Raw genomic sequence first — 23,161 nt, 5'->3', positions numbered from 1 at the left:
ACATCAGAGGAAGTGTGTTACATTTCATATTTGTAGATTACAATCTTGGCTCTAATCTTCCATTAGCTCAGTGTTATAAAATCATGGACAGTCAGGCTCCTAAATTACACTAATTTAGCTGCCAATTTCATGTATAGGAAAGCTTTATTAAAAAGTTCTTGTTGCTTCTACTTTCTTTCACAGGTTTAAGGCATCAATCAAGAACAAATTGATATGTATTGAAACAAGGCAACTATTAAACATAACACATGGAATGCCAAGTTAAAATAAACTAAATATTCAAAGTTCATTTACTATCATAGGTACCGGATCTTGGTATCTTAAGTGGCACCCCAGAGAGGTACCAGCACATGCACTCTCTCTTGACTCAATTCCCCATGGTCTGGATGAAGGTGCTATACTTGGGAGTCAGATAGTTTGGTTTTGTAGGAATATAGAGACTTTGATATCTAAGACAGGACTTTTATATCTAAGATATAATAGATGGACTGTTCTAATATATTAATATTTTATGTAAGTTCACTGCTTTGTATTCACATATGCTTTATAAAAATACAGAAAGCACAAAAACACTTAATGCATAATTTCATTTATTCATCGATACAGATTAATACAGCCACTGTTTAAGACAGAAAAAGATATATAGAAAAATAGTTGATGATATTTTGCCGGTCAACTATTTTCCAGGAATAACCTTCTATTCTAAGGCTGCACTTCCCATTCACAGTGAATCTAAATCTCTCCCCTTCATCCTTTTTGTGTCAGGATTTGTCACCCTTCCCATAAGCAAAATTGAATCTAGGAAAAGAAAAAAAAGATCTTTAGGAATTTCTGGAGAAAAAAATGATAATAATCAATTTTTCTTAATGTTTTAACAAGCCATTTAGTCTTTTTACTTATAAAGTAAACTGATAATGTCTAATAACAAACAAACACTTCTAATAACAAAAATAACACTTCTCTAAAATAGATGACTATATCATTATTAATCACTTTTTGATCATTTATGAAGTATATTAACATCCACAACAGCTTGTCATGGAAAATGCACTAGTTCTGTTTTTCATAAAGGAAAGCAAAATTAAAGTGACAGAGAGGTGTTCTTCTAAATATAGAGACTCAGTCAGGCAAACATAGAGTAATAAAATGGTGATGAGCATAGGAAACGCTTTAGATTTAGGCATTAGCAGTCATCTCTTTATGCATGTAATATAAACCTTTGGGGTTAAAAGTGCAGCTTCTCAGTTCCCCTCCTTCAGCACTGAATCAAAGCTTACTGCTAAAGGCAATATTTTCACATCTCTCATACTTTACATCCTCACCAAAGTGATATAGTATACAGCATAAATGTAAACACCTGTTTCCAGCCATTCTGTGTTTTTCAAGTGAAAAGGAACTATGAACTAGAGGACAAAACAGAAATAAATGACATGTCAAAAACCATTCACCTTTCTTGCCAACTAGGGTAAGGTAAATAAAATGGCTTGAATGGCTCAATGTCGTGTTGCTTTGGGTTACCTCCTTTAAACTCATATGTAATAAAGATTCATTTCAAAAGTTACAAAATAAAATTTTACATAATTTTAAAGTGAATGAACATTACACTTACAAGTATTGAAATAACAATGGCAGAAATGAAGTAAAAAGGAACAGCTCTTCTTCATGAACTCTTTATTGTTCAGTCCAAAGACACAGTCTTAAAAAAGCCAGTTAACACAGAAATAGACATAATCTCTAGCAGGTTTTTTTTGTCTTCTTTTTATGATTATAATTAATAATACTTTGTCACAAAAATCTCAGAATAATTCCAACAATACAAGAAAACAAATACTCCTTTTTTTCAGATAAATATGCATACATAAATAACTTCCCCAGGCTGTATACTGCATTTAGTCACAAGAGGAATCAACAATAACTCTTATATATTTGTAATTCTATGGCATTAAAATGCTTACCAGAAATGCTTGTTTGAAGAATTTTTAAAGTAACTAACCTCATAAATTGAAGACAATAGTTTAAAATTTTAAACTATCAGAAGTATACGACAATACATAAAAGCCATTTGTCCAAGTCTTTTCAATCTGCTTTTCTCACCAAGGAGAACCACATTTTGAATTAAGTCTACAAGCAATCACCAATCTACTCACTACTAAACTGGACAGATTAGTTAAATCTTCCTTGACATAGTTTCAATGGGTATAGAGGCAGGCTGAAGCAGATTCATTGTTGTTTCCACTTTTCATGCCCCCTTCTTAAAGAGGTATCCCTCATATTTAATAATATAGCTATAAAACATCTCTGTCAGAAGCAGTTTTTTAGTTCATAATCTAAAAAATACAATAGCATAACCAAAGCTAACAGCCTAGAAAAAAAGATTTTTTTAATGAATACCCTGCAGTCCGCTTCTCCCCTCAACCCAGGACCTGAAAAAATTCTAAACACAATATTTTTTTGTTGTTATGTATGGAGCACTGTCAGTTTCAAAACCATGATTCACTACTTTCTGGAAAATGGCACATTTCATGTAGCATTTTTCACAACTTTCTTCAGAAAGTCTGTAACGCTGTCCTATACCCTCATCCTTAAAGAAGAAGAATTGTTCTTCATTTCCCTGGAAGTTTGGCTCAGTAAAAGGTTTGGATGAGCATACTGAAATGTATATATAATAGGAAGTTAAATACTGATAGGAAAATATAAGTAATGTATGGATTTTACATAAGAAGGTTGTTTTACCAAAGGAATTTTTAAAATCTAGGTAAAAATTGGTTTTACTAAAACTAAAATCATTCATTCTCATACTTCAGGAACTGTCAAATGAATATATTTTATATAAATCATTATGCCATTTGGTAGTTCACTGGTAAATCACCAGCTTCGTTAATCCCAAAGATTTCTTCAGTTCATTTGTGAAAGGAAAAATAAATAAATCACTGAACGAGTATTGTCTTAAGATAATCGGCCATTCTACATTATATATGGCAACAATTTACATCCTCCTATAAATGAGTGGCCATTCATTTGAAACAATACTTTAGGGGAGTAACCCTAGTTTAGAAAGTCTCATTACAATAAAGATCATAAAACAGTGGAAATTGTCATTAAGGGCTTGACACTTAAGCATTATCACAAATAAGTAAATAAGTGAATTCATTTGAATTTTCACTACAATTTAACTGATAGCTATTACATATCCTTTGCCCCTCAGTCATCAACTTGGAAAATAAAGAGTCAGATATTATTCTAAATGCCATATTTCCTTGAGCATTGATGCCCAGTGCAGCTTCAGTTCTTTCTGTTCTGCATACTCAATAATTACATACTAATGGTAAGAAATTAGAGATATCCTAAGGTTAAGGATGCGTAAATCAAATGACATACGACTATGTCGTAACACTGATTCATCCCCTATAGAATTGAAGCCTCAGCAAATCTGAAACTGTCCCATTGTTTCCAAGATGTAACTTTCAGAATGGTCATTCAGCATTAGTTTTACACAACCTAAAAAAAGAGACTGATATATCCCTTAGGGGGTAAATAATATCAGTATTGCTAGTTAAACTAACAGATTCAGTTTCTGAAATTAACTATGTCTCTTCTCCATGTAAATCAATTCATTTAGAGAAACTTTTCCACTTTTATTCCTTCCTTTATGTATATTTATTGATGTATTCACAATGAACATCATGTGCCAGGCACTGTGTCACAGGCTTAATATATTCTTTTATTTACCTCTATGAGATAATGGCTTCACTGGTGGCTCAGAGAGTAAAGAACCACCTGCAGTGCAGGAGACCTGGGTTTGATCCCTGGGATGGAAAGATCCCCTGAAGAAGGGCATGGCAACCCACTCCAGTATTCTTGCCTGGACAATCCCCATGGACAGAGGATCCTGGCTGGCTACAGTCCACAGGATTGAAAAGAGTCGAACACAACTAAGCACAGCACAGCATGACATAAGTACTAATATTATGTTCAAATAGAGGGTGGGGAAAATATAGCTTAGAAAGTATAGTGACTTGTCTTAGAATTATTAGTTCATGAAACTGGTCCTTGGACCCAAGTCCAAATGTTCAATCTCTAGAAATACTGATATTAAGTGCAGGGCACTTTGCCAAATTCTGAGCTGGATACAAAAATGAGTAAGATATTATCTCTTTTCCAGTGGTATACAGTCATCAGGTTATGACTCCTGAGGAGTCCTAAATATATACTTAAAGAAAGCTCCCTCAGTATCCACACTTCTGGCCTCTTTCATTTCATAAGATGCAAAAACATCTATCCAGACCATCTGCATTTATGCGTCCACCATGTCTGTAATGCCAGTCCAACTGACTACTACCCTCACCTTTTGTACCTAATTGCATAATCTTCTAGAATTGCCCAAATTAGGGAATTGGAATAATGTTTGATCCCTCCTTGCCACTCAGAGCCTATAGCTAGTCACTTATTCTTGGAATCTACCTAGGAAACCTTTCACAACTGTGCAAATTCCGAGTTCTACTCCCACTGAAAGAAAGTTGACTTCTGAGACAAACAGGTCTTATTTTCACTCTGCCACTTTTCAGCTGTATGAATTTAGGCAAACTACACAACTCTCTTTGAGTTTCTAAAGCTTTATTCATCAAATATCTGACTTATTGGAATGGTGTTAACTGTACAGATTGGTATTTAACATCACCAGCACCTATACAAACTATCTTGGCAACTATTACTAGTACTGATCTATATTAGGTTACTGACATCTCTTAAAACATAATGCCTAGTACAAAACAAGCACTCAACAAATAGTCACTAAAAAACTTTGGAAAAAACTAAAACAAATTCAATAAATGGAAAGAACAAATGATTTCAGACTGTCATTTGCAGCTGGAACAGACTGTGATTAGCAGCAAGATTCTAACAGATTCAATAGACTAGGTCTATTGAACTTAAACAGTTCCCCCAGGGAATTCTCAAAAAGGTACCTGTTGGGTTATTCTTCATAATAAACAGAAATGGATGATTTGCTATAAATTGATTCCGTAACAGACTCATAATCACAGGTGTGTTTATGCCTATGAAATAGAGACAAGAGTTATTTAGATGTTCACATTAAAAGATCAGTAAAGAAAATATATCCATAATATTCACAATTTTTTTTGTAGACAGGAAAGGCCATTTTTGTTTGAGGAGCTGACATGTGGAAAAATAACCATTTTCTAAATACAGAGAAATTTGGAATAAATCTAAAAATTGAAGAGCAGAGGAAAGATATTGGATTATTCATGGAATAATTCTAACTTCACACTTTATGCTCAATGAAGAAGAAAGCCAGATACTAGATTCAATTTAGTGAAAGCAGCTGAAAATGTCATCTTTTAAGCAGTAACTTTCTGCTCACTTTTTATTTACATTAGATAATTTACTTTATAATGTTTGAACTCCTAATTCCTATCCAGGTATCTTGTAAATCCACTGAGGAGATGCCTGAAAGTCAAAATACTCACACTAACAAAGGTGATACATCAGGGTCACTGCTGATCCCTTAATGATTGTTACCTCCTCTTAGAGAACTCTATACTAAAAACAAGAGGGAGGCCTTGGGCTACGGCAGATCTCTGAACCTGAAGTCAGGAATATGGTTTCAGTCCAAACCCTACTGTTTCTTACTAATATGACCTTAGGCAAACCGCTCCACACATGGGTCTGTTTTATCACCAACATAATGAGAGGATCAGACAATGATGTATAAGGACTCTTCCAGTTCTATGTAAAAGCAAGTGGAAAATTTGTCTACATGAACTAGCAACTTCATCCCAATACCACCTTTGATTTCTCTAAGGATTATAATAGCCCATACAGGAGCCCTTCAGGAGATGACAAAACAGTAGGGAGCCCAGTGTGCCCCACCCAGAAGTCAAAATCCATTGGCATTGCTGCTAGCTGCTAAGTCACTTCAGTCGTGTCCGACTCTGTGCAACCCCATAGATGGAAGCCCACCAGGCTCCCCCATGCCTGGGATTCTCCAGGCAAGAACACTGGAGCGGGTTGCCATTTCCTTCTCCAATGCATAAAACTGAAAAGTGAAAGTGAAGTCGCTCAGTAGTGTCTGACTCTTAGCGACACCATGGACTGCAGCCTACCAGGCTCCTCCACCCATGGGATTTTCCAGGCAAGAGTACTGGAGTAGGGTGCCATTGCCTTCTCTGATTGGCATTACATAGCATTATAAATTAATCAAGAAATTAATAATGTGGATATAAATTTAACAATATGACTATTTAAAAGGATATATCTTTTATATACTGGCTAAAATCCAAATAGTCTGAAAAATTAAAATACGTTTACGAGGAATTCATTAAAGTTGCCTTCCCATTTCTAATTGAATTTAAGGCTTTTTCTCCAATTATTTGTTGAGTATTACTTTTATGCAGCATAGATACTATTCAAAATGCCACTTGTTCAAGGAGATATAAAAGAGCGGCCCCTAAACTGTAATGTTCACACAAGTCACCAAGAGACCTTGGAAAATACAGATGCTGGATCAGTCAGTCTGGAGTTGGGCCCGAGCTTCTGCATTTCTAATAAGTTCCAGAATGATGCTGATGCTACTGGTCTATGCATTATACTCATAGTACCAAGGATAAGCTGCAAGTCGCTGGAGAGCAGTAGTTCTCAACCTTTAATGCACATTGTCATCACTTAGGAAAATGTAAGAAAATACTGAAGGCTAAATCTCATCACCAGAGATACTGATTCAATATTTTAGGGTGTTCAATATTCAATTGGATATTCAATATTCAGTATTCTAGGCTGGGCACAGAATTTTTAAAAGCTTTTCAGCTAACTCTCACGCACAGCTAAGTTTGAGAGCCACTGCCATAGACACAACAACAAGAATCAAATTAGAAAAAGAGGAACTAAGAGTACAGAGGAAGAATGAAATGAGTGAATTCACTTAAGAGTGAATATTCCTGAGCAATCATGATTTCAGGTTTGAGCCTGACTGCTACTGGGCAGGTAATTCAGTTCACAAATAAATAGATATCAGTAGATATCAGTCCCTTCTCTCTCTCTCTCTCTCTCTTTTTTTTTTTTTTTTTGCCTTAAACTCCAGCCACACAGATGCATAAATAGCTTAAATAACCACTTTGCCCTTCCTATAGTGTACTGAACAGCAGGAGGGGAAAAGAAGGTCAGAGAGCCACAAAGTGCCAGCATCCTCATGCTCATTTTCCCCATTCCTTCCTTCTGGCTTCCTGTGACATCATTTGTCCTACCAGTTGATGTTGCAACTTCACTGCCTTCTTCATTTATCTCAAAGAAAACTTGTTGCATTACTCGGGAAACATACACCTCTGAAGAATCTGTTAGAAAACATGAAAGTGCATTTAAGGGTTAAAACTCAGAACCATTACTTATTGGATCCCATTACATTTTCAAATGAACAAAGAAAAAGGGGGAAAAAAATTCTTTCCAAGTTGGTTAATTTTCTAGAGATAAAGGTGGTTTAGGTTTAGTTCTTGCAGAGATGATATAGAGAAAACATGAAGAGACCAAGTTTAGCTCAGATATGAAAGGTAAAGATAGAAGGGGATCAACCACAAGTCAGGTACCCCACTAAGTGAAATATTTCAGTGGACCAAGGGTTTTGCTCCCCTTCGTCATGGTCTACAGATAAGATGAAAAAGGCTTTACAGATATGAATTAATCCCACCCTATGTTTTCAACCTCAAAGCCAACTTGCCTTTTAAATTCTGTATTGGGTTTTGATCTGAGTTTAGAACAAAATTTACTTTCCTTCAAGACTGGTGAGGTGATAAAAGTCTATAGGGCTTTTGTGTCATCTGTTCCAAAATCACTTCAGAGCTAGGCTTTAAAACCTGTCAAATTTCTCAGTGTAAGACAGTGTCCTAACAACATTTTGTTCTGCTGTGGAAACAAGCTGAGAGAGAAGGCCCCACTCATCCCCTCGGTGAAACTGATGTATGTGTGAAGCCTTTCTGATATAGTGACCTGTGGAGCATCTCCTTGAGAAGGGGGAAGTGAAACCGGAAGTTCAGAGGCCATCTGCCGTCCCTGCTGCGGCAAGACCAGATAGACCTGACAACGTTCCTCACAGAAACAACAGAAAGGTGGTGGTGGGTTCAGTGAGGGCGAGAGGGTGGAAGAAAGCAAGGCGAGCCTTAACACTTGAAGAGAGAGGAGATAAAGGTGTTTTGTCCCTCTTGAGAGAGAAAGCTGATGCGATGCAGGTGGACTCCATCAAGACAACAGGGTTTAGAGGAGTTTATGAAGAAATACGGGCTACTCTGGTGGTTCAGGTGGTAAAGAATCTTCTGAAATTCAGGAGCCTGGGGTTCAATCCCTGGGTTAGGAAGATCCCCTGGAGGAGGGCATGGCAACCCACTCCAGTATTATTGGCTGGAGAATCCCATGGACAGAGGAGCCTGGCAGGCTACAGTCCATGGGGTCGCGAAGAGTTGGACATGATTGTGTGACTAACGCTTTCATGAAGAAATAATTTAGTCAAGGGGAACCATCTCCGACAGCTTACAGAAAAGTAAATCCCCTCAGGCAAGATAGAGAGAAGTCATCAAAGGGTGATTTGCATAAAAAATGGCTTCCTAAAAATAACTCCAGACTGTGCGTGTGATGACTTTGTCTGGGCCCTTGATTACCTCTGATCCCACCTCCTACCCTCCTTTCCTCACCCAATAGCTCCAGCTACAAGGTCAAGCATTAAGGCTTTAGTCTCATCTGTCCCTCTGCTTAAAATCCCTTTTCCCAGAATTTACCCTGATTGGGTCCCCTGTTACTTAGGTCTCAATAAAAATGACACTTCCTCAAAGCAATCTTCTCTTTCCACAGTGTCTAATTCTGCTCTTATCTGATCTAATCTCTTTATCCCATGACTCTATTTTAGTTAATTCATACCATCTATCACCTCATCATTTAATTAATTAATAACTTGTTAATCGTCCATCTGCCCTAACAGATGTAAACATCATTAGGAGAGGGAATTTGTGGATTTTATTCAACTCTTGAAAATTGCCTGGCAGATAGCTAGCTGACTTATAATAAATACTTGCCAAATAAATAAATCAATGTTTAAGAATATGTCCAGTGATAGAAACAATTCAGATGGAGAAAGGGGGGCATCCATATCATGAGCGTGGTTAAACTAAAATGCAGGAGTGTGGTCTTTTTAGGTCATGCAAATAAGCACATTTTTTTCCCCACAACTGCCTAGAATAAGGATTTCCATATAGAGCACAGAGTAGATGACTGAGCGGCCCATACAAAGAATGAAGACCAAATAGCAGATTGGGAATGAGTGGAGAATTTCATGCATGCAGTTTACCACTGGCACCAAACCAAATGAGCCTTTGGCTAGTATAGTGAGCAATTTGACATTCTGTATTCCATCTTCTACAGAGGGGGCATGGTCTTAGAAAAAGAACAGGACCTGGAAGATGCTAGATTAGAACACAGGATCTGAACTTCATCAACTTACTGATTTCTATACCTTTGTAATCATTTCTTCCCTTAATTCTCTATGAAGATTTCAAGCATGTCTTCATCAAGTTAAGAGGATAAGAAACTTCCAGTAGCTTTGCTAGAAGATGTGCAAGTAAATATTAATGTGCCATTTGCTCAATTTTCTTTTTGCATTTAACATTTGCTGAGTATCTACTATATAGTGAAAGTCACTCAGTCATGTCCAACTCTTTGCAACCCTATGGACTATACAGTCCATGGAATTCTCCAGGCCAAAATACTGGAGTGGGTAGCCTTTCCCTTCTCCAAGGGATTTTCCCTACCCAGGTATCGAACCCAGGTATCCCACATTGCAGGTGTGTTCTTTACCATCTGAGCTGCAAGGGAAGCCCATCTTCTATAGAACAGATGTTGAACAAGGTGATTTATATATGTCCTTTTATTTCTGCCACTGGGATATATTGTTTATTTAATAGATTAGAAAATTGAGGTTCAGAAAGGCTAAATTTTTACTAAGGGTGACAGAAGTCAAATATTCATCTAAAAGTTGCAAAAATAACTCTTTTAAAAACATTTCATTCAAAATTTGTGGATGATCTGAGTATAAGATAGTGTCTCTTTTGTATAAATATCCCATAGCAGTAGCACTGGACTGATCCACAGTAGCCTTTGTGTTGTTTTAGTCACTCAGTCATCTCCGACTCTTTGAGACCCCCACAGACTGTAGCCAGCCAGGCTACTCTGTCCTTGGGATTTCCCAGGTAAGAATACTGGCGTGGGTTGCCATTTCCTTAGCCAGGGAATGTTCCCCACCCAGGGATCGAACCTGCATGTCTTGCTTGGCAGGTGAATTCTTTATCACTGAACCACCACAATAGCCTCTAGCAAACGCTTATTGCACAAAAAGTACTAATAGCAGGGAATTAATTCACTGTTCTCCTAAAGACTAGAAATAGTACCAGCTTTGGCTGTGGTTGTTCTATATCAAGCAATAAGACAGAACCAAAGTCGTTAAATCAACTCAAAGAGGTAACTCAGAGCAAAAAATGTTGGACACTTATTCTTTTCTGTTCAGGGTTATTCTCTTATACAAATTCTCTTATAAAGCATTTTGGGTTATTTTATTGATGTAAAAGGAGATTTTATAGAAGTCACAAATTGCTGGGAATTTGCAGAGCAAGTGGCTGTTTGAAATGCCCAAGATATAGCAAGTGAGCTTCCGAAGGCCAGGAAGAAATTTAAGAGGAAGAAGTGTTTAAAAAATGGCTTGGTTTATTTCAAGTTGGTAAGGTGGCTGCATTCCAGGGCACACTTAGACAGAATCCTGTTGCAGTATTTAATTTTGACTGCCTCATTCCTGATGCTGATGAAATTGTCAAAGAAGTCAGATCTATCTGTCAGTGTGAGAACAGGCAGCTAAATCATGTGTGAAGGTGATAATGAACATCTATGTCACCTGTGTACCCCACCCACCTCCTCCACCAGGAAAACTCATTCATTCTGTTCACTTACCCACATAATTGATAAGTGAATAAGTTAATGAATACCTCTCCAAAGCCCACATTTTATATAGGAATACACAATAATTCTAGGTTAGGATATCCAACCCCATCAGACAGACAAGCTTGTATCATTAGGACTTTATTTTTTCTTTATAAAACAGAAGACTGAATTTAAAAGAATTTAAAATAGCGGGATAATTTGTCCCTCTTCGTCCATTTTTTTTTCTCTTTAGTTATTTTTGAACTAGTAGGTACTGCCAGGATGAGAAATAAAGAGTGTCTTGGGCTTTGTTGTGAAAGAGAGCATCTTAACCATGCACAATTTCCCAAGTGCCAGTTAGTATAAAAGCTCCATCTCTGATGTGTTGTCAGTCTCAAGCTAAATCTACAAGCTGCAGCCTTACAATTTCTAGACCGTGTTCATCATCCAACAGCTTGCAGATGCCTATTTCACGGGCTCTAATATTACCAAATTAACATTTGCAAATTGGGAGTTTTATTAGCTCTGCTTAGATGAGAGCCTCAAATTTGTAATTTCCAATATTCAGATAAGGAAATACAAACAGAGCTGGAATAAAAGCCCCATATAATACTTTTCCTACATCGTTTCATTGTAAGTGTGGTTAGAAAGCTTATCTAACATTCTAACATGCTGTCTGACTCTCATTAGGTAAAACTACTTAAATGCAAAATAGAGTGCTTGTTTACAGACAGCTTGACATGACAATGACATTTCTGGGGCCAAATGCTCTTTCAGTTTTAAGATCAGTCAGTTAACACAGTTTCTAAGAGGACATATTTACTTAATAATATAAGAATAATTTTTCATATTACCTGTTATTCCAGAAAGGTCACAGCCACCACTAAATATCTCAGTTATATTCAATGAATACAAAGCTTCTTTGAAGTCTAATTTTTGTTCTATTTTAAATCTGCTTAAAAAAATGAAGAGGAAAATTTGTGAAACATTGTACACATTAGCTATCAAAAGGGTTTCTTTTTAATAAAATGGATGACTTGGAAGATATTTTATTGTGAAATATTTTGTTTTCATTATCCTCATTTTTCACACCATTTCCCCACTACTCCACTGAGCAATTTTGAATTGCTAATAACTTGCTTCCCAGATAAATGGTTACTTGGGAAAGGAGAAGAAAATACTCTATTTTTTGAGGTAACAATTACCCAACAAAACAGGGTAAGAGTTCTAAGTTTTCGATTATTTGGCTTCTTCCCTAGAACTGTAAAACTTCCCTCCAGCAACTGTACACACTCAGGTTTTTTTTTTTTTTCACATCATCCAAGATGGTTCCTGGCAGGCATCCAAGATCCAAGATGAGGCAGAAACAGAAGCCAACAGTTCATTAAAAAGATCGCTGGCTACTGAGGTACAGAAAGGGGGCATTAGTAGCCTATGAGCCTTTCATATCCACTGTCACAGCTGATATGACTTCCTTCAATTTACAGACATATCTAGCTTTCCAATAAGCCCTGTAGAAGAGGTAAAAGACTGAAGGGGGAGGGGGACTAAGTTTCTTTCCAGTAAAATAGAGTAAAAAATTATAGGAGGGGAAAAAAAGAAAGAGCTTGCCAGTACTTCTAATGCAAGGCCCTAAGTTAAGACTCTATGTCCTACGCAAGTCTCCAAGCATCACTTGCCTGAAGAGGGAACTTCACCAAAGAATCTCAAAGATCCTCTCAGGCACTGACCTTCTATGATTCCATGTTAACTGCAATCTATGACTCACCTTCCATTTTAATAAAATGGAAGGAAAAAAAAAAAGCTAGATTATTGACTTTATAGATGCTAAAAGCATTTATCTACATTTTATAACCAGATTGGAAATTTTGTTCATGAAAGAAAAGAGTATAAAGTCCTTCAACAGGGAGCTAAGTCTATTTCCGACTTCAGGGAAATCCCAGGACGTGGTTCCTGCCCCAGGAGCTCTGTCTGTTCCCTTGCTGGACCTTTGCCCGGTTGGTACCTTCTGGTGTGGATGCAGACATGATTGCTTAAGCACAGGAACCTTGCTTAGCTAACAGGCTCACATCTGGGGCTAGAAATTAGCTTGTACAATCAGTCTAATTAGATTATTTTTTTAATTGCCAAATACTGAACAAGCTTCTTATAATAATTATAATTTTTAAAACAATGAACATGCTGTAGCAAAAATTTACTGGGCCTAAATTATTTCTTGGCAAATTATTATGTACTTTTGGAAGATGTTATTTCATTCAGAACCCTAGCTAACTGGAATTGCATAATTCCAGAGCATAATTGTGCATAATTGTGGCACAACTCACAATGTGCACGTTAAAACCTACTGATAAGGAAAATAACTTGTTTTATGCCAATCATTTTCAACTTCTTTTTAACTTCCTGCTAAGAAAGATAATATGTAGCATGATGGTTTTGAGACTTTGGGGTTGTGCTTTTATTCTGTTTTAATTAGCACACTTTTTTTTTTTACAGAATAGAGTATGGGCTTCTAAAAGGTGGAGGATAAATGTTCTAGTCCATCTGTAACTTGACTATTTTTAGTATAATAGTCCAATGATTTGGGAATAATGACAAGAATACTGCAAGACTTATTACAACCTCTAATAAGGCCTAATTATACCAGACAGTCATTTAAGTAACAGTCTTACTCATAATATAGTGCAATGAAACCTACAGAGATAGAAACCTATTCAACCATTTAATAAAATATAATCTACAGCCAATTTCTAATTAGCCATAATTATTGGAGCCATGAACAGTCAGGTGTGAATTAGCACTTCCATGTGTTAGGTTCTTAATATAGATTATAGTTTTTAATCTTCACGAAAAAACCCTGGGAAGTGAGCATTATCATTCCCATTAACGTATAAGAAAGTGTAGGTTTTGAGGAGGTTGATTTCCAAGGACAAGATAGACAGGGCTAGAGTTCAAACTCAGGTCCATTCCAATTAAAGCTAATGTGCTAACCTCCACTGCCTTCTAGTCAAAATATAATTCAAAATCGTAATCTCGATCAATTCATATATATGCTATGCTGTGCTGTCGCTTCAGTTGTGTCTGACTCTGTGCAATAACCCAACAGGCTCCTCTGTCCAGGGGATTCTCCAGGCAAGAATATTGGAGCAGATTGTTATGCCCTTCTCCAGGGGATCTTCCTGACCCAGGAATCAAACCACATTGCTTATGTCTCCTGCACTAGCAGTCAGGTCCTATACCACAAGCACCACCTGGGAAGCCCCAATACATATATGTATAGTGTTAATCATGTACCTCCTCCAAATTTTGTGACTCTTAATATTTATTCTAAATGTGGTTCATTTTCTTTCTTTTCCCTGACCCTCCTCTAAAATTGTCAAAAGAATACAGCTAAAGCTTAAAAAATGAGCAGCAAAAAGACTCAATAGACAATTACCAAGTAAGCAATCATGAAATGAAAGTTTTAGCATATGTAAATATTATAACACCTTCTTAAAAGGCAGCAATTTACTGCCATAGATGCAACCATTGTGCTTAAAGTGGTCTCATACAAGTTCAAGCTGCAGAAAACAAAGGATAACAATTTAGAATTTCTGTTTGAAGAAAGATTCACTCCTGATCTGCAGGCCCTACTGTGTATTTCTATTGTCTCTCCTCCTTTATACACAGGACTCTTGTATGACAAAATGTCTTTGGCTGTTTTCCTTCAAGGTCCCTATCCTTAATTGTTTGGAATCCCAGTTTTGATACAGTGGCCTTGAGCCATCACTGAAAGGTTCAGGCTTAGAAACAACCAAACCAAGTCTTAGGGCTGCCCACAAGGATAAAAAATAACACAATCCTTGACAGTGGTCAACTTGGACTATTATGTGAGGGCATAGTAGTTTCTGGTCACTTTCGTGTGTGTGTGTGTGTGTGTGTGTGTGTGTGTGTAAAATATTCTATCGGCCTTGAGAGCTGAATTAAAAATGCTTTCTGTCACATAGGAAACCTATCTGGACAATGTTCAATGTAAACTTGGATTCTGCTTTGTATCAGTGTATGATAGATTAAAGTAAATGAAACTTTGTAATCACCACTGCAGCTGGTCATAACTTATCTACTCTCACACCCAACCTCATTTTCCCTGAGGTCATGTTCTCTCACCCACACACCATTCGCACTCATGCACTCAGAGATCTGAAGCTGGCCAACCTGGGATGGATTACTAGCCCAGCAAGAACATGATGTCCTATGGAATGTGTGATCTCTTTCTGAGTCTCTGTGGCACCACTGCCTCACGTAACTTACCCAGCTGCTCATCATGTCACTGGCCATTTGCTCTGTTCTGCGCCCTCCTTCATGCTTGCCCCACTTTACACAAGCGTTTCCTGACTCCTGCAATTTTGACTCTGCCATTTGCTAGTTGTATGACCTCTGGCAAGGCATTTACCTGTCTACATCTCAACTGTAACCTAAATGTTAAAAATAGATTTCTATCAAATTTATGGTGGTGATTAAGTGAGACATGGCAAACAGGGAAAGCAATCCACTATAATGGATTGTCAAGAAAGTTTAAAGCTGAATGAGAATAATAATAATAAACAATACCAACAATATAAGATATACTGAGTACTAAAAATGCAGCAAACATGTTCTCATAAAACTCCTCGCAACAACCCTAAGAGGCAGGTATTGTCAGTCTCTCATTTAACAGTAAGAGAAAAATCTTAGGCAAGACAGTTTTTCAGTAAGGAGATGACAAAGCTCTTGGTCTACAATATTATGTTCTATTTTCCATAATCTTGTTTCAACAGTTGATAAAAGATACTGTGAGATGTCACATCAGTCAATATTTTTAAAGAGGGATGCTTCTTTGAAGAACTGCGGCTCTTGCTTAGTCATCACTATGAAACTGAATGTAAAGTGATAGTGTTAGTTCCTCAGTCGTGTCTGACTCTTTCTAACCTCATGGACTGTCATTATAGGCAGATTCTTTATAGTCTGAGCCACCAGGGAATCCCAGTTATCACTATACTTTTGAAGAAAAGTATAGTATTTAGCAAGTTCAAAGACTCAGACTGCCAAAAACTTAATGACAACTAAGAAGACTCTCCCTAATACTCATAAACTTGCTAATAATTTCAACAGCCTCAGGGACTCTGAATTCTATTTTACAATCCTAGAAGTCCGTGGTGCCCAGATTAAGGACTGCTACGAAAGAAGAAAATAAGTCAATATATTCTCATTTTCCTATAAAGTCAAACTTAAAACCTCAGAATAATCTATTCCTTCTTAGCCCGTATGTATGTACTTAGTCATACACTTCAATAAATGTCTTTCTGCTTCACCTGCCATTTACATTCCCAGTGAAGCTGCTCTCTTAAGCACTCACTTTGGAGTGCCTGAATTGTTGCAGTAGTTTCTTAACATCTTTGGGGCTTCAGTCTTTCCCTCTCTAACACATCCCAAACATCATGACTATTCAAATTAAAGCAACAAATTGAGCAGCTACTATTTTTCAGATGCATGCACTGTGATGGTATCAAAGAAAGGAAATAGGCATAGCTTCAGACTCAACAAGTTTACAACAAGCCTAGTTCAAATCCTTCCTTTTACTGAAGCCTTTGTTTATACAGTCCCAGTCTCTGGTTTTTCCTCTCCCTTCTCTCCTCTCTGTTTCCATGAACCTTGAAGTTCTTACTTATACCATTCTTTCAGTATTTAATTATTAGTAAACTTGTGCAAATCTTGCGCCACCCCACCCAAGTGGCAACTATCTTCTCAATAGGAATCCTGTCTATCATTTTGCGTGTCTCAGTTCATTGTTCATAGTGGGGTCCCAATCAATCTCTGCTTTTGAACAAGAAATACATTTTCTAATAAGTAGCAAACTAATAGTATCATGAGGATATGAACCAAGGGAAATGAGAGCTAACCTGTCTCCCAGAACTTAACTGAATGTCAATCAATTTACTTTTTGACTGACAGTTTCCTTATCTGTGGAATACAATTTATAGCCAAGTCAGACTGTAGAATTATAGCATTTTGTATTAAAATGTAAATATTAAATGCTTTACAAAGTTAAAATGGATGTAGATGAAAGTTTCTTGCTTATTTACTTTATTTACATGTATTAAATGATCAACTTGGCACATATACACAATCATAAAAACACAATCTCAAACCTTTTCTTATGCAGTGAAGAATCTGATACATAATAAGGGTGTGTTAGACTCATCAACCTAGGAAATCTAACTATTAAGATGCTTATACAATTTCATATTAAATTGAGAAAAAAGTAATGTGATTACTGCAGTATACAACTGCAGAATAATGTCTAAAATTAGCTATCCAGTATGTTACAAATAGTAAACACAGAAACCATCCTAGTGTTTTTAGACTATGCTCTGTCCTATTGGCCTCAAATCTAAATGAGTTATGCATCAAAGAGAGGAAGAACTGTTTCTATACTGTCTCTAACAATAATTATAATCATTCACGCACTCTTGCCTACTGTTGCTTATATACAAGCATTCTTATGATTAATTTTCTTTTCATGACATTTACTGAATTTTGCCATCAAAGATGCATTTGTTTATTTATTTTTACAGTGACAAAATTTTGCACAGTAGGTGTTAAGTGTTGAAGTGCAGATATAATTAGGTTGAGCATGTGAAAAATTTAATAGACAAAAATAGCAATTAAAGAAAGTTGGGACATCAGAAGGGGGAGCCTACATGCTTTGTGAAGATAATAGCAGAGCCCAACCAGAAGAAGAAAGACTCCTCTTCCTTACTGGGAAGGACTCAGCCAATGAAAAATCATGGATTCCTTGTTTACTACAGCCCTCCCAACTTTCTTCTCCCATATATAATCATTCTCCTTCCCTTGCCTTTGGAGGACTTGCATGTGGCTTGCCATAGTTACAGATTCCAAAGCGAAATTCTGTTGACCCCAAATAAACCTATCTTTGCAGGAGAAACATCTGGCAATCTATCTGTTTCAGATCAAAGGATCACACAGGAGTAGAGCCAGTTCTTTATCCAATATTACTTACAAGAAAGGAGGATACCACTTAGAGAAAGATGGCCACATGAGGGAAAGATTGGCATGATGGCTCTGCAAGAAGAGGAATACCAAGGATGATAAACCACAGCCAGAAGCTAGGCAGAGGCAAGGAAAAATTCCACACAATCTCCAAGAAAGCATGGTCCTACTGACCCCTTGATTTTGGACTTCCAGCTTCCAGAACTTTGAGAAAATAAACTTATGTTGAGTCACCTAGTTTATGGTACTTTGTTAAAACAGCTCTGGAAAACTAATACAGCTGACTAATCTATTTTGTCAAAATCTTTAGCTATCAGTTTGAAACCATAATTCATTCATTCAAATATAAAAGGATCACAGCATTGAATAATAAAATATAAAATTGTAAGTTCACCCAAAAGTTTTTATTGAGCCTGTACAACTTCTCCTCTTCCGCACTGACCACATATTTTGAATGGGTAATTTTCTTTTTATTGAGAGAAAGCATTTTGAGGGAAATGTATTTCAGAACTTTCAATCCATGATCTGAGCACTCAGGAACCTTAATTCAATACATGCATCCTGATAGAATAAAATTATTCATGAACTTAACACATAAGCAAATCATGCCTTTAAGAAATCAGAAGACTCATCCTTTTAGAGAAAATGGAATACATTTTAAATGTAATGTTGTATTAATGTGACTGAATAATTGATAACAGAATTTTCAGTCTTGTGAATTTTAAAAATCTCATTTTTATTTCTCTAGAGGGAAGTTTCTCAAGAAATAACTGATATCCTATCATTCGTTATGCTGCATGGATGGGAAGGAGGATGGCCTCTCTGAGATCCTCACAAGGAATGAGTCCGAGAGTGACTAAGAAATTGAATTCTGATTTCTGAGATATTTAAAATTAGATAAATGGAAATAACATAGAACCTCTTTGACTATATTTATGTAATTTAACTCAATAATATTTATCCAGCATATACTATTAATGTGTGTGCATGTGCTAAGTCACTTCAGTTGTGTCCAACTCTTTGTGACCCCATGGACTGTAGCCTGCCAGGCTCCTCTGTCCATGGAATTCTCCAGGTAAGAATACTGGAGTGAGTTGCCATCCTTCTGACAGGGGATCTTCCCATTTCTTATGTCTCCTGCATTGGAAGGTGGGTTCTTTACCTCTAGCACTACCTGGGAAGAGCATACTATTAATACGCACCATGAAATGTGTTAGGGACTTCGGAAGCCAAAATGTTGCAAGACACTGTCCTATGGGCTGGACCATAAGTCCACTGACCTTATGGCCTGCCACTGTCACATAACTCACATTTTAATAAGACAGACAGGAATGTGATGAAAACATGAAAATGCAATGTAATGCAGGCTATAGTGTAAATCTGCATAGTATTATGGAAATCAAAATAAGGAATGGTTGATTCTAACTGAATATGTTGGGAAACCTACATGTAATTTATTTAAGGGAACCCTGAAGGATGAATGAGAAAATACTGGTTAGACACCATGGAGAAGGGCCTGACCAAGGAAATAGGAGGGATGGAAGTTAAAAAGTCAGAGGAATCTTTCTCATTTGGTACTGGCTGAGCAGATATCTTCCAAACAAAGAAAATAAGTCACTTATTTAGCATTTTCTACTTGTTAGGCTTTGTGCTGTGAATAGACATATGTAATGAGATAACGTAATGGAAGCTACCACCACATTATTAAAAATATCTTTGGTGTCTGGAATTTGTAACGAGGGTTGAACTCTACTGCTATAGATTCTAAACGTAACTAGGAATCTAGCCTAAGAGGGGATGGAAGAAAATCTGGCTTATCTTCTTTTTATGCTGGGAAAAGTTGGAGGATTCTGAATGCTGATAGAGATGGGAAAGGTATCCCTTTAGGATTAGTGAGCCCTGACATCATGATAATGGTAAGCTAAGGACAGTAACAGACAGAAGACTCCAAGTACAAGAAATGGCCTACACCAGGAATATTCATCCCTGGAAACAGGTTTTAAATTACTTTTCACCTCATAAGCCCTTTTTATTATTATATTTTAGTGGTGTTAGTCATGTCTGACTCTTTGCAACCCCATGGACTATAGCCTACCAGGCTCCTCTGTCCATGGGATTCTCCAGACAAGAGTACTGGAGTGGGTAGCCATTCCCTTCTCCAGGGGATCTTCCCCACCCAGGGATTGAACCCGGGTCTCCTGCGCTGCAGGCAGATTCTTTACTGTCTGAGCCACCAGGGAAGCCCCATATTAGATTTCAGTAGCTGCAGTCTATGGGGTCACACAGAGCCAGACATGACTGAAGCGACTTAGCAGCACCAGCAGCAGCAGACTTTAGTTAAACATTAAAGTTGGTCTTACTTGTATAGACTTGCCAAAGTCTACCTTAACACATTACCACAAACTATGTGGCTTAAATAACAGAAACCCATTGTCTCACAGTTCTGTAGTTTGGAAGTTCAGAATCAAGGCAACTGCAGGATTGGCTTCCTCTGAGAGCTGTGAGGAAAACATCTATTCCAGCCTCTCGCCTTGACTTGTAGATGGCCATCTTCACCCTGTGTCTCTTCACAACACCTTCCCTGTTTGTGTATCTTTGAATCTAAATTTCTCCTTTTTATAAAGGAGTCAAATGGGATTAGAGTCCACCCTAATGACTTCACTTTAACTTGATTACTTCTACAAAGATTCTATCTCCAAATAAGAAAACATTCTGATGTAGTGGAAGTTAGCATTTCAACATAGAAATTTGAGAAGCACATAATTCAACTCATAGTGGTTGTCTTGGAGAAATTAAAAGCAAAGTCTGTGGCCACACTATGGGAGAAGTTGTATGAGAAACGTGGCTACAGTTTGGAGAGTCTAAAAACAGGTCTTGAAGTTTGAAAAGGGCTGTCCAGACTGCAGTAGTCTAGATGGATTTGTGAACTATGAACCACTGCTGTGGGGATTCCTAATGTGGTAGAGAAGGGAATTCTGGTGAAAGCCTATATTTTCTATTGTCAACTGATCTTGGAACTTACCAGATTCCTACCTAGACATTTGATATCTAGACTGATATAGCTGGAGCCATCTTGGTTATAGATACCATTATCTCCATTTTGTGCTAATAAAACCACAACTCAGAACATCAGTGACTCTCCTAAGACCCCACTGCTAGTACATAGTATAGATACTCCTCAAACTCAGGGCTTTCTATGTATTTCCTTGTCTATTAATCTTCCTAAAGGGAAGAGAGAGAGGTGTAAATTTGAAAATAAACAATTTCAAAAATTGTTATATCTATGATTAATAAGCAAATTATCTGTCACATACACCATTATATACCCAATGTCTGGCACATAGTAGGAGCTTAAAAAAAATACTCTGAAAGACCAACTAACATCCAGGTAGAGTCCCTTGGACTGCATGGAGATCCAGCCAGTCCATTCCAAAGGAGATCAGTCCTGGGTGTTCTTTGGAAAGAATGATGCTAAAGCTGAAACTCCAGTACTTTGGCCACCTCATGCGAAGAGTTGACTCACTGGAAAAGACTCTGATGCTGGGAGGGATTGGGGGCAGGAGGAAAAGGGGACAACAGAGGATGAGATGGCTGGATGGCATCACTGATTCGATGGACATGAGTCTGAGTGAACTCCGGGAGTTGGTGATGGACAGGGAGCCCTGGCATGCTGCAATTCATGGGGTCGCAAAGAGTCGGACACGACTGAGCGACTGAACTGAGAGATTTATAGACAGTAGAGAATTAGAAGAGAGATCGGAACTTAAGAGTTGGATATTAGAGACATGAAATATAAGGAACAAAAATAAAAAGAAAAAGAGTAGGAATAGGAAATTTCTGAAAATGAAATCTGGTAAACATTATCTGGGGACAGAAAGAAAAAAAATGTGTAAGTCAGGGAGCAGGAAAATTTCACAGAAAGAGAGAAAAATAAATAAAAGTAATGCCAGAGGGGTTAAAGAAAGAAAGGTTTTTAATAAAAAAAAGGATGGTTAAAAATATGTGGATCAAGAGCCCAGAGTTAGGGTGAAGAAAGCACAGGATACTTCTTTCTCCTGAGTATCAAAGAAGATAGAGGAAGAGAAGTTTAGCAGAGATTTATACAATTTTTGAGATGAAGTGTGGAGAGGTGAGTTTACATAATAGATTGTTTTCTTTAAGAAACAGGGAGTTGAGACATACCTTCGGAGTAAGATGATCACCATGAAACAGTCCCCGCACAGCAGAGGTAGAGTCTTGGTGGAGTGTCAGAAAAGAACATTCTCTGAAGATAGACCATTAAGCTCCAGCCGAAGGGAGGCCAGAGTGACTGCTTTGGGGCTTTTGCTTAACAAAATCAGTAGTTAAGGAACTCAAGAGACATTTTGAGTAGATTCAGGATTCAGGATGAGGAGACAATTACAAAGGAGCAAAGACAGGTGACAAAAATATGTCAAATGTTTGGTGACAGTACGATTCAAACAACTAACTAGATCCTAGCCAAGTGCAAACAGAAAGAAAAGTCAAGCAGGTGGAGAGACAGAGAGCCAGGAAAATGGGGCACAGACCACGCAGGCCCTGATAAGTATGAAGAAAAATTTAGGAATGACAGAACAGAAAATAATCTATTAGACATCTCTCCTTTTAAAAGTTCAGGTTGAGAGTTATTTAGACACATCTTTTGCTCTGAAATTTCTCCTGTCTCCCAGAAGCATGATATCAAGAAGTTAGTGTTTATAATGATGGCTTCTTGAGACATGACTTTGTGATGTCCATTTTGTATCCAAAATGAACCCAATATTTTGTAATAACTATAAATGGAAAGTAATCTTTAAATTGTATAAAAATGAGAAGTTTTAAATATATATATAAGTACCCCAATAATAAATATTATCCTAGGATCCTACTTATAATTTAATGACTGTTAGAGCACCCTCTATACAGTCTATACATATGTGTGTGTGTGTGTATATATACATATACCCTCTATACAGTCTATACATATATGTGTGTGTGTGTGTGTATATATATACCCTCTATACAGTCTATACATACATATGTGTGTGTGTGTGTATATACATATACCCTCTATACAGTCTATACATATATGTGTGTGTGTATATACATATACCCTCTATACAGTCTATACATATATGTGTGTGTGTGTATATACATATACCCTCTATACAGTCTA

General features: G+C 37.2%; 1 protein-coding gene across 1 annotated transcript in view; it reads right to left on the bottom strand.

Annotated features, from left to right (window-relative positions):
* Positions 1–721: 721 nt before the first annotated feature.
* SERPINI2 (serpin family I member 2) overlaps positions 722–23,161 on the bottom strand; it is a 35,563-nt gene continuing 13,123 nt past the window's right edge. The window contains exons 5-8 of the mRNA XM_052648222.1: positions 11,817–11,914; positions 7,260–7,346; positions 4,965–5,054; positions 722–798 (exon numbers count right to left, since the gene is read on the bottom strand). Coding sequence (XP_052504182.1) covers positions 722–798; positions 4,965–5,054; positions 7,260–7,346; positions 11,817–11,914 — 352 coding nt within the window. The remainder of the gene's footprint in view (positions 799–4,964; positions 5,055–7,259; positions 7,347–11,816; positions 11,915–23,161) is intronic.

Source organism: Budorcas taxicolor, chromosome 1, assembly GCF_023091745.1.
Source record: "Budorcas taxicolor isolate Tak-1 chromosome 1, Takin1.1, whole genome shotgun sequence".
NCBI classification, from domain to species: Eukaryota; Metazoa; Chordata; class Mammalia; order Artiodactyla; family Bovidae; genus Budorcas; species Budorcas taxicolor.
Note: the sequence above shows the minus strand (reverse complement) of the source record. Positions and strands in the feature narration are given on the sequence as shown.